This window comes from Balaenoptera physalus (genome assembly GCF_965194825.1).
Source record: "Balaenoptera physalus genome assembly, chromosome: 16".
NCBI classification, from domain to species: domain Eukaryota; kingdom Metazoa; phylum Chordata; class Mammalia; order Artiodactyla; family Balaenopteridae; genus Balaenoptera; species Balaenoptera physalus.
In genome coordinates this window covers 42,287,287-42,300,366 of record NC_138898.1, presented here as the reverse complement: position 1 = coordinate 42,300,366, position 13,080 = coordinate 42,287,287, and the positions used below count along the sequence as shown (strand labels likewise).

Below are 13,080 nucleotides of genomic sequence, written 5' to 3'. Positions count from 1 at the left end.
TTATAAACTGATCCATTTAAAAAACTACTTTAATTTTAGATTGAACTGCTTGATTTAAAAGAAGTACGGTTTTTCTTCACGCTTATGTATTTTGGTCCTTATAATAAACTGTATGTATTTTTATATTCAACTTTAAGGTTCTTGCTGAAGAGGCCAGTGAAGATGAAGTTCCCTCTGATGTTGATATGAATGACCCATACTTTGCCGAAGAAGCTAAAAAAATAGGTAAGCCAGCCCATATTTGTAGTTTTCACTTGGAATCTAAAGTCCGCCTGTGTGTGCCTATTCACACATACTCTTTTTCCTTCTAATAAACACTTTGTTTCACTAAAAAAATAAAAATAAAAAAATAAAATTCCTAGAATTTGTATAGCTCCCTAGTGGCTTATAAGCAAGTTTGTCCTGTGGGATGTAACCATTGATAGGATTAGGAGGGGTCAGCATGCCCCCTGTACATACAAGAAATACTGTCATTATAGGAAGCTTTGGGTAATATGATTCATTTAACAGTTTACTGGAGATGCCTTTCTGGGAAATATCCTTATAGACAGATTGACTATAAAAGGATGAGGAAAAAAAAGGAAGTCATATTTTTGAGTGCTTTCACTGCTTTTCTATAACACATCCATTCTACATCTCTCTTTGCACAGGCTATGAAGAATTGAAAGCATGGAATAAATTTGTTTATATATTTGTGGATATGTGTATAATTTTTTTAAATTTTTACATGATTTACATGTGTGAAACAGGATTTCATACATAGTATGAAAGTTTTTCGGCTCAAATAGACAAAAGCATCTATGTTTCATTTTATCCCTTTTTCATTTATTCTGCTTCATTATTAGCTTCATTGTAGCTGAAAGCCAGCTTCCTTCCCTTTTTCCTTGAATCCCTAAACTATCAGGTATCTGATTTCCTATATCCAGGGAGCTTTGTTTCCATTGCGCATGCACCAGTCATTCTTTCCTGAATGCTTTCATTCTTACCTTTTTGGTATGTATAAATGTGTGTGTGTATAAACGTATGTGGTAAGGTTCAGGCCATACTTGGACAAGTCAGTGCAGGACCACTGTAAGCATTTTCCATTTGTTCTCATGCATTTTGCCTTCCCCTGCTCTGCATACCACACACATGAACCCCAGAGGCTTGGTCCTGGAGCACCTCCAAGCTGGCATTGTAAAGAGAAGGATTTTATGAAGTTTCCCTGCTTCTTGTCCCTTGTGACTAGTGGGCCAGAATAGTTCTCAACAGGAAAGTCAAAATTGCTCAAAATTATTTCCTGGTTGTTATAGCCTTTATCACTGACATTCTATTGGTGAAAAGGAGATCAAGATGAATAAAGTCTATTATAGGATGTGAGATTCTTAGGAATTGGAAAGGGAAATGGAAACTTAGCATATTCTGCTTTTTATCATACCTGAGCAGTCATTTCTAGAAGATGATGGATTTTAGCCTTATCCTCCAATTTCAGGAAACCAAGTTTACAACAGAGAAATGCGAAGCATTATAGTTTCCTTGTTCTCATTCCAAAGTGCTTCATTTGGCATGTGAAATCTGGTCAAACTGCAGAACTCGGGGTGGGATTCAAAGAGTAAGTTAAATAGCTTGGTGGCTTGGGTAGCTTGTTTCTTGTAATCAGCACATTTAAATTGTGAATAGTTTTCCCTAAAGTTAGTATCAGAAGTTCCAAGGGAAAATGCAGATAACGTTTGCTTGCTTTCGATATACTTTTGATTTCAGCGTACTTCCTAGGAATAATTATTTATATCTGGGCTTAAGCTGTTTTCTTTTAAGGAAAAAGAAATACAAAAGAGTGAATTTTTTTTTTTTTTTAGATAAAGTTAGGACTAAAAAATGGTATCTCGACATGTTTATCCATTCTATCAATAAATATTTTTGAGTGCCTACCAGGTGCCGAGCGCTCTGCTAGGCTAGAGATACAGCACTAATAATACAAGCTAAGTTACATCCTTTAAGTAGGTTATAGTTTTAGGGAAGACATGCTAAACAGGTAAACAAATAAGAATATTATGAGAATATGATCAGTGTTTTAAAGGAACTAATAAATAGGGTAATATAGAGCATATAACTGGGAGGACGAAGGAGAGTAGCTTTCTTTATATAGGGTGGGCAAAGCAAGCTTCTCTGAGATGGTGACGTTTGAGCTGAGACCTGCAGAATGAGAAGGAGTTGGGCAGAGAGAGCTGGGGGAAGAGCGTTGCAAATGAGTGGAAAATGGGTAGAACAGCTATGAGGTGAGAAAGAACGGGTGTCAGAGAAATTGAAAGACACCAGTGTGGCTGGAGCATGGTCAGAGGGGCAGTTTGGTATAAGGCCAGGCTGGGACACAGGATTGACCCTGCAGGGCCTTGTGTCACGGCGACAAATTTGGATTTTACTCTACTGACAGTGGGAAGCCGGTGAAGGGTCTTAAAGCAAGGATGTGACATGTTGTGGTATGCATTGTAACATACTACTCTGGGTCCTGAAAAGGGAACAGATTGGAGAAAGGCGTTGGTGAGAGCTGAGAGACCAGGCTTTTGTAGAGGTCTAGAGGTGATGGTTGGTCTAGACAGCACGACAGTAATGGAATTGGAAGGAGAAAAGTAAGTGGGATTCTAGATATATTTTGGAGGTAGACTTGCCAATTTTTTTATTTGGATAAGGAAGGCATTTAGCATAACTCCTAGATTCTGACTTAGGAATCGGTAGCCTCTAAATAGTATTTCAAACCATGGAATGAGGGGTAGAAAGTATTGGTAAGAGAGGAAGGTACAGGTTTGGGCTCTGAGGTCAGGAGCCTGCGTAAGGTACTCTGTCCTCCTGGAGAAGGTACTACCTGGAAGGTAGGGGGAAAGTTTATGAAACAGAAGGAACGGCCATGAAATAGGAGGAAAAGCATTAGTGTTTGGAAGGGTATATAGGTCAGCTCCACGGTTGAGCAAGACAGAGACATTTTAAGCCAGGACACCTTTGCCCTAGGCAATCCCAGAGCTAAACTTACACACTCTTCAAAATGTGGAGAAATTGAGTTCACTTACTGATGCCAGACCTGGTGTTTGGCTCGGGTTAGGAGCCAATATGAGTACTAGAAATCTTTTCTGATTTTTCCTTTTATTTTTTACCCCCTACACTGTAAATTTGCTATAATTTTTCTATTTTTTTTAAACTGCAAACTCAATATTAGATGAGAGTTTTGAAAATGTACTTCTAGAATGAGTTAAAAGTTATTTTTTCTTATAGAAATGAAGTATTGGAAAAATTTGCTTAGTGCTATCTAATTACATAAACTGTTAGAAAAATTTTGTTTTTGAAGAAGTAGGAGTGAAATAAAGTACATCACATGTTAAATATACCCTATTAGAATGTATCCTTTGTCTTGACAACTTTAGATATTTGATAAACCACCATGAAAATCTAATAATAAGGCACACATATTTGATTCATTCAGCCAGTATGCTGGGTGCTTACAGTATACTGCTCATATGTAGTTTTACAGTTTACAAATGCTCTTATATGCATTCTGTCCTCTAATCCAAACTTTAGCCCACTTTATAGAGGAGTGAACTGAAAACGTGGTTGGATTGCACAAGGGCCAGTTGTAGATGGTAGAACCTGAATCCTAATGGCTCCCTTTTACTTTTTGTAACTCTACAAGTGCGTTGTAAAGACCAAAGCCAGAGCCAGGATCCATATGTATAAGAGCTGGACACAAGGACTTGCTGGCTTTCCAAGCAAAGCCAGGGCCAGGATCCATATGTATAAGAGCTGGACACAAGGACTTGCTGGCTTTCCAAGCAAAGCCAGAATGCCTCGGTCCAGAGGAAGATTAACAGACTGTATTATCTGATGATGGACAAGTGATCTTGGGTGCAGGAACTTGCTGCTAAAGAGTAAATTGCTAGGGGGCTTACCACTCCTGTCTGGTCAGTACAGAGAGCAGTCTGCCCTCCAGTGAATTCTCTTAACTGCTGTCTCACAAGAAGTGCTCAACTGAACACTCTGGAAGAACTTTTTTATGGGAACAATTCTCTGACATTACAAGTAATGGAAAATGGAACTTCTTTTACAGATATTCCTTTTACAGATCAATTGTTCGCAACACATCTTTTTTCCATGGGTGTATTCTGTTACATTTTTTTGCTTAAAGGGAGAGTGGCCTCGGTAAGGCTTGATTAGATTTTTTTTTTTTAACTATAAAACCCTCACACCCGATTTCAAGTCTCTGTTAATATTCAGCTTATTAGAATCATCTGTATGTCCTTTTTGCCACAGTCCCAGGAGATGTGGACTCTTACTTGCCAAAAGATTCACTGAAAAATAAAAATAACATTTCAGAACAGGGACTTTCATTTCCCTAGTACTGTTCACTAAATTAGGTCTGAAAGCTTTCCAAAGGGAAAATGCTTTTTTTAAAAAATAAGTATATGCCCACCTAATATGATCTTGTTAACAGTGCAGAAAGGGTCTCTACACATTATTTATCTTCTGACTAAACAGTTCAATGTAGCACACAGTAAATTCTTCATGAGCAAAGAAATTTTCATCACACTAAAATTAGATATCATTTTTAGCCCCAACCATCTTGGAGATTTTTTTCCTCTCTTGCTGCAGTCTTCCTTTCAAGTTTATTTTTATGGCTTTTCACCAGGTTGTTATAAAATCCGGAACAGTTCATTGTGGGCTCTTTGAAATTATTTCCCACAGCTGTATGTGAAGATCTTTATCTCCTTTATGTATTAATCATATACAGCCTGATTTTTTTCCCCTGCCACAGAATGATCTTCTGCATATGTCACTTGTCCATTCACTTCAAAAGGAGCTCTTGCCTTAAGAGAGCAGAGGTAAACTTAGGGTGTGGGAGTCAGACCCTAAGAAAGTGGAACCTTGATGATATTTATATGTGTAAATACGTGCACATACTTTGCAACAGAGAAAAGGTTATAATCTTAAAGCAGATACATCATTCCCTGAAAAACATTTGAGATAGGAGCACTATCTCACTTAGGGGAAGGGCTACGTACAATGGTATTTCTTCTTAAAAGTGCAGACAGACACCTTGGTAGCAGTGAGGGGTGAACGAGGCCACACTTATGTGCAGGTGTGTTCTCTCAGCTGGGCAGGGCTGCCTTAGTGCAGCAGGGCTAGTGCACGTGGAGCAGCTTCTAAAGCTTCTCTCTACTTCCTGTTATCCCCCATTAGCTGCGGTTGTTCAACCATCATTATATGTTCTGAATTTTGTTCTGAACTCACCTTGAGAAAAATTGCTTAACCTCTCTGTGTTTCAGTTTCCTCACCCACAGGGTGAAGATTGTAATAAATAACAGAATCTACCTCATAGCATTGTTGTGAGGACTAAAGCAGTTCCTATATAAAAGGGAATAAAACAGCAGTACTTTCTGGTGCCTAGTAAGTGCTGTAGAAGCATTAATTGTTGTTAATACTTTAGAGACCATTGGTTTCTCTGCATTTGGAAGGACAGAACTCAACTTATCCAAATAAGACAGTGTCCAGCAGCTCAGAGAAGGTTGAGATTGTGTAATAACATTCTAGAGTAACAGAACATGTCTTTGTGGATTCTGAACCTTCTTACTCTTCAGAGTAGTTCTTCATACTTTGACACCAATTCTCCCTGAACCCCTCCCAACAGACACAAAAAAAGGAAGAAAAATCAAAGCATCTGCGTGATCACCAAGGAACCCAAGATATCTTATATATGTGTAGTCAGACTATTATAACAGTGATAGCAAGCAGTTGATAGCACCGTGTGCCAGACATTAACTAAACTCTTAACATTTTTTAGTGTATTTAGTCCTCACAATAACCCTAGGAGGTAGGTGCAAGTATTATAATCCCCACTTTACAGATAAGGACACAAGCACAAACTGCTACAGCTAGAATGTAGTTGAGCCAGAATTTAAACCCAGGCCAGCTGCTCCCGAGTCAAGTGCCCTTAACTGCCGTGTGTTACTGCCTCTTGTTCAGGACGAGAGCATCTCCTCATCTAACACCTTGTCTCCAGAAGTCCCTGAGTCCCTGAAAATATAGTCAGTTTTCTAATCAGGAGCCAATTTTACCATGAGTAATTTTGTTTAATAATAATAGGACTAGAAAGTTAAACAAAGATCAAATTTGTCTTTAGAGAAAGAGAAAGGGTTTTGTTACACTTTTACTTACAGGTAGTTATTGTCAAATTGTCATTATAGAGGTGAATTTTTCATTTTGCTGATGAGTTTTAAGAGTTTATATATTAAAATTACCTGTGTTTTGTTTTTTTTCCCCTTGTGATTTCTCCTATTATTCTTATGCTAAGAAAACATTCCTTCTATTTAAGATCAGGTAGCTGTTCCCCTGTATTTTCTCATAGGGTTTTTTTTCCTAATGTTTAACTCTTTAATACATCTGCATTTTATTTTCCTGTACATTATGCGATGCATCTATAGCTCAAATTTTTTTTTGCAGAATAAAACAAATTGCCTAGCACCAGTTATTGAATAATCCTTTCTTTTTCCAGTGATGTATGATGCTACATTTTATTACATACTAAGCCAACTGTTCTGTTTTTCTCATTATGTAGTACAGTGTTTTTGTTTTCACTTTGTAGTACAGTTTAGCACACTGTATTACATGTATATCAAATCTATCTTGTTAATCTTTGTAAAGATTTCCTTGAATAGAATTTTATTAAATGTATATATTTTGTCATGAGTGGATGTTGAATTTTATCAAGTATGTATTCTATATCTGTTGAAATTATCTTATGATTTTTCTTTTTTAGCTGATGTATATATAATTATACATTACTCAGAAGAAATTCCTTCTTTGTAATATTCACTCATCCCATCCAGACTATTATTATTCCATTCATACCCATAGTCATCTCAGCAATATTTTTTTGACTTTCTTTAGTTTCTGTATATTTATTGATAGATACCTTGTATTTTTGTTATAAACAAAATTTTTTAAATAAAGAAAATAGTATAAACAGATTGTTGCTATGATAGTCTTATAATTTTTAACCCTCCTATGTTGGTTTGTTGTGCCAGGTATAAAAGAAAAGAAGAAATCAACAAAATCTGCAAAAGATGGCACATCTCCAGAGGAACAAGCTGAACTAGAAAGACAAAAGGTAAAACATGGTCATGGTTACATGCTTAGTGGATAATTGATATGTACAGTTCAAGTGAAGTTATCCATATGTTTCCAGTATCCCTAATAAAAAAAAATAACTGATTTTATTTATGAATTTATAAATAAGAATTTCAACAGCATAGGTTTTAAATGTCATCTTTTTACCAAATTTCTCCAACTAGTATCCAACTAGTACAAAGTTAAAATTTACCTCAAACCCAAGGCATGTCCCTTTGTGATTAAGAGGAAACTATCTTATTATTAAAAACCCTTACTATAACTGAGACCAAAAACAAATAGTACTATTAAAACCTTAAAATAATAATGCCATAATTTTTAATTCAATCTGATCTGTGATACAGGGTTTGCTTTATGGCTTGTTCAATGCTCATTTCTCTCTTTTTATTATTGAAAATAACATAAATTTAGTGTACAAAATTAGTCTTTCTTGGAAGTGTAGTGAACTTTATGCTTCAGTGCCTCCTAAAGATCCATGGCACAGAGTAATATGTATTTTTGCTGAGACAGGAATTCGAGTCAACAATGTTCACAAGACTGATGTTCATAGCACTGTCTAGGAGGGAGCCTGACTGGTCACCTAAACTCTGCATCTTAACGCATGTTTTACTGCATATGCAGTAATGTTCACAGAGTTAAGGAGCAAAAGAAAACCTTTCTTTTGTAGAAAATGGCTCTAAAAAGAAAGCCAACTGCAGGTACCAGTGGTGGAAGGGAGACATAATTAAAGCAGTCTAAAGTGGTAATGGAGGAAGATTCACAGGAATCTCACAGCACACTCTGTATTTTCTCTAGTGTACATGGTTGTTTACTTGATACTTGAAGGTTTGCATTTAATCCCATGGTCAGTAGAAAATACCTATTTAGTGGAAACAAGCATTGCATTAGATTACAGAAGCAAATATTAAGATCCTGCCTTCATAGAAATGTGTCAACATTGAAAAAGTAAAGGCCAAAAAAAAGCAAAAGAAAAAAGGAATTCCTTGTTCCTAAAGCATGTTTTGGAAAGTCTAGTTTGTATCACAAAATACTACATGTTTGCTAGATTTAGTGTCTGCTTAAAAAGAACAAACTGAAAATGAGAAATTTTTATTTGGGGGACTTGAGGACTCTTATTTTTACAGCCTACTAACCAGTTACCCTAGGTGAAATATGGTCTGGTTTTTAGATAAAGCTTCCTGCTGTCAGTGATGTTGCTTCTAAAAATTATACCCATTACTGTACGGAGATCTCTGGGTTTCGTTTTGAGTTCTGGTAATCCACAATCAGTTTACGGATGACAGGTGTTATCCCAGAGCATTGGTGGCTTGGTTCTCCTTTCCTGGGGGGATGTCTGTGCCATATACTCCTGTTTGGGGAAAGAAAAGCACTGTTGTATATTTGTACTCTTTTTTTCTCTCCACAGGCTGAAATGGCTTTGCTCGTGATGGATGAGGAGGAAGAGAGCAAGAAACACTTCAATTATAACAAGATTGTGGAGCACCAGAATCTGAGCAAAAAGAAGAAAAAACAGCTTATGAAGAAGAAGGAATTATTGGAGGATGACTTTGAGGTAACCAGGGGCAAAAGTCATTATCCTCTTAAAGCTGGTGTTAAATCTAAAGTCAGCTCTGGAGATAAAAATTGAGCATCTTAGGAAAGGGCCCATAATGGAGCCAAAGCTACCATCTTTCAGTCCAACACAGCCAGTTCATCCCTGGGGTGTTTCTTTGGTTGAGCACCAGGTGATGTAGTTGGCTTCTATTTTGGTAGCCATGTTTGCACCAAAATATGTAGCTTTTAGTGTTAGAATCACATGCACTGTGATGCTCACACTGGGAAAGTTCTGCATCATTAAGCCTGACTGAGAAATAGCAGGTTCACATCACATCGCGTCACACTCTGTGTGCAAGGGCCAGTGCAGTAGGCCATGCTTTTTTAATTGCTATGTTTCTTGTTTCCATCGCTCCCTCTTTTCCCTCTTTTTGCTAAGTACATATTTCTAGTGGCCACACAGTCCCCATGCATGAGTTTGAACCCTGTACAGAAAACCTACAACAGCTGTCAGGAACTATTTGATGACTTCCATCCATTAGCATGGAAGAATAGACCCAGAAGAAGATGGGAGAGGTTTTGAAGTTGTTTAGAGACTTGAGAGGGGCGTACAGATAACTTCTAAGTAGCGTGGAGAGGGACTTTGAAACCACTGTGTAGCTCCGGTTTCTGTTAAGTCAGCTCCATGTGTGGTGCTGTTCCACTGAACTTTTTGGTGAATTGATTTTCTTATGAAAAGTTAAAAACAAAGAATGATTTGTAGTCAGATCTATTATGAGAACTGTCTCCACACACTAATCATCACGCATCAAAACATTTTTCATGAGTGTTGTGGTGGTGGTGGTGGTATCACGTCTGTTGTCCTTACTATAACTAAGTAACTCTACAGTCCATCTCCGGGTGGACTCATTTTTCCCATGGGAATGATGGGTGGCAGTGAGTCATGCTCCCTTTCTGGCTGGTCACCCCTGTGCCTGGCGATACTTGAAGACCTGGCTGGAGTTAAGGGTACACTCTTAACATGTAGGACCACAGTGTTTTTGTAGAAAGATAAAGGATAAATTCGGGGCTTGTATCTGACCGGATCTTGGTCTCAGGGGTGCCATCTTTCCCATTTTGATCTTTAAATCTTTTGCTGTATGAATCACCCTCAGTAGCTGCTCACTTTAGCACGAAGGTTGAAAAAAAGTTTAATGTACTCAGAATGCAATGACTGCATAAAACTCCAGCAGGAGATACCATCGCTGGCTTAATTATCCCAGCCAGAAAGAGGTTTCACACTGTTAAGCGTGGAGGAGCCTGCCTACTCCAGTGGTCACTCCTCCCCTCCTCCAGACGCTCAGTCTAAGTGGCTGGTGTCGTTCCAGGCCATTGTATGCATAGACTACGATAGTTCCCTTTCAAGGATATTGTCATTGTGTGATTAAAAACAGTGTGCCCTGCACATTGTGGTTCAGGAATAAACCCTAAAATTCCATTGAAGATCTGTGGGAAAACAGTTTTCTAATGAATCAATGCAAAATGCCCACGTTTGTATTTTATATAATCAGCTCACTTACTTTCGAAATTTGGTCCCATTTCTGGGCCTTTTGGTTTACTAATTTTATTTATTTATGTTTTCCTTTTGGATTTGCAGGTCAATGTTAAGGATGCACGGTTTCAGGCAATGTATACTTCCCACTTGTTCAATTTGGACCCTTCAGATCCTAATTTCAAGAAAACAAAAGCTATGGAAAAAATCCTTGAGGAGAAAGCACGTCAGAGAGAACAAAAAGAACAAGAACTTACTCAGGCAATAAAGAAAAAAGAGAGTGAAATTCAGAAGGAATCACACAAGAGATCCATTGATCCTGCCTTGTCAATGTTGATTAAATCTGTAAAAAACAAAACAGAGCAGTTTCAAGCAAGAAAAAAGCAAAAAGTCAAATAGGTGTATGTTGTTTCTTTTTGGATTGAGAATGTATAAAGTATACAGAAGTGGTGGAAGGAATACTTATTGGGAACAGTGCTATACCTTTCAAGAATATGAATAAAAACTGACCGTTGTAAAATTTATTTTCCATATATAACAGTTAGACCTAATTGTGTATGATTGATAGATTTGTACTGTGTATTTCCACAGATTAATCATAATTAATCCAGATTATAGGATGTATAAAATTTTTATATTTATTACTCTGTTAGCTTTTTTTAAAGACTGTTTACAATTCTATGTAAAAAATAGAGGAGTGCCCAAGTCTTAAGTCTGAATAAGAGTTAGGAACAACTTGAAAATATGTGTATGCAATACATTAATTTATCTGGAAGCAGGAGGCAGATTTAGATACTTGTTTAAATAATTTATATTTCTAGCCATAATGAATAGAAGCCAATAACTTTCTTTGTTGTTTGGTCATGTTTATTATAGTTTGTTTATTAATTTGAAAATAAAAATTTTTATTATTTTGTATAGCACTGAATTTTTTCATTTTATTCACCTCCAGTAAACTACCCTCTGGAAAAATATCTGAAAAACTGACTAACTCTTTAAGAGGACAACTCCATGGAAAGGCAGTTCCAGGTTTGCATTGTTCATAATTATATTTGAAATGTTCGTGAGCTCTGCAATGATTTTTATGTTTGTAGTAACAGAAAATTCTTCTGTCTGCCCTTCAGAGTTTTGGAATGCTTAGAAGGATGGGCATGCTGCTATAGAGTTTAAGGAATCTTAATTCTTTTTAAAATTAAATTAAAACACACCTTCAAAGCCTTAATACTCCTGGATTTCATCTGGTCTAGGTTTTATAAACTATTAACTGACCACTTAGAAGAATTAGTTGTGCTGTATAAATAAATGAAAATAAAAACCAAAATAGTCATTTGGAATGAATGATAAATATGGTAGCTTCTGAAAGGCAGTAGGAGTTTGGCCAGGTTTGTGGTTAATAATAAACTTGACATTATTGGTACAAAAATTCAAGCCTGCCAACGTAGTATGTTTTCAAGAATAAAAGGATGTAAGACTCAGAATGGTATCAAGATAATAAGGGCATATAAACAGTCTCTGAAAGGGGAAGGAAAAAAGAGGATATCTAAAATTGCTCATAATAACAGAAAAATGCAGAGTATTGTGCAGGGAATGGTGTTCTTATCATAAAGTGCTAATAACATTGTTAGGTAATTCAGCCAAATAAAGCAGTATTTATGTACTCATCACTAGAAGATCATGAATCTTAATACATTTTTGAATATAGTCTATAATTGTACAATTATTCAGATTTCATTTTTATGCAAGGAAAAAGACTTTAAACTTTAATCACAGTGTGGGGATTACTCAGTTTGATTTTAAGATTCCTGTGAAACTTACTCTTTTGGGTTTTTAATTGGTTTGGTTTGGTTTGGATTTTTGTTTTGGAGCCCTTTGTTGTTAAGTCACTGTATTTAATTGTAAATCTCATTTTACTAGTCAGGCACATGATTGATTATAACAAATAAATTGAGCATATAAGCTTTGCACAGCCCTGGCTCCTTTTCTCAAAGAATTGATATTTTTTAAGTAGGAAAAAAAATGAGAATTGCATTATCAGGTACTGCATTAAATAAACATAATACACCAAGAATGTTAGGTTCTCAATAAATATAATAATTGCTGGTAGTAAAACTCAGGATAAAAAAATGGCCACTGTCATAATTCAACAATGTGAGGGTAGTTTGGGTGACTCTTAAGGTCACATTTATTTGGATTGTTTGTTGTTGTTGGTATTCTTGATACCAAAACCGGATGAAGACAGTACAAGTAAAGAAAACCTACAGACTGGTATTTATTGTTAATATATAGAAATGAGATTGCTTCTGGAGAATTAATGTCTCACAAACTTAGGCATAAAAAACCTCAACAAAATATTAACAAATTGAATCTGACAATGTATAGAAAGAATTACACACCATGGCCAAGGGGGTTTAATTCCAGGTATGCAAAACTGGTTCATTCACAATCAACCAACGTAATCCACTGTATTAACAGGCTAAAGAAGAAAAAGTATATGATCATATCAATTGATGAGAAAAAGTATTTCACAAAATCTAACATCCATTCATGATAAAAACAACTTTGGAATAGAGGGAAACTACTTAACTTGATAAAGAGCATGACAAAAACCCTACAATTAGCATACTTAGACCGAATGTTTGCCTAAGATGGAGAACAAGGCAAGGCTGTCTTTTAATCGTGTCTTATTTTCTGTATTCTGATCCTCTGACCACTGGGTGGGTCCTTGCTGTTCCTACAGAGACTGCCTCTCCCAGGGCTGGCCAGTTCCCAGAGTTAGTAAATAACTTGCACACAAGCGTGCCTTTCGAATGCAAAGCAACAAATCCAGAGCCCGTACCTTCAGCCACCTCCTTTATTGGGCTTTCACA

At 36.6% G+C, this 13,080-nt stretch overlaps 1 protein-coding gene across 3 annotated transcripts in view; it reads left to right on the top strand.

Moving 5' to 3' along the window:
* ESF1 (ESF1 nucleolar pre-rRNA processing protein homolog) overlaps nt 1–12,173 on the top strand; it is a 59,371-nt gene extending 47,198 nt beyond the window's left edge. For 2 of the 3 annotated variants that reach the window (XM_082428594.1, XM_082428593.1), the window contains exons 11-14: nt 138–225; nt 7,047–7,129; nt 8,555–8,701; nt 10,319–11,133. In XM_082428594.1, coding sequence (XP_082284720.1) covers nt 138–225; nt 7,047–7,129; nt 8,555–8,701; nt 10,319–10,612 — 612 coding nt within the window. In that variant the 3' untranslated portion in view covers nt 10,613–11,133. Of the gene's footprint in view, nt 1–137; nt 226–7,046; nt 7,130–8,554; nt 8,702–10,318; nt 11,134–11,165 lie in introns of those variants that run through there. The other variant, XM_082428592.1, reaches the window with a different exon arrangement.
* Nucleotides 12,174–13,080: the final 907 nt, after the last annotated feature.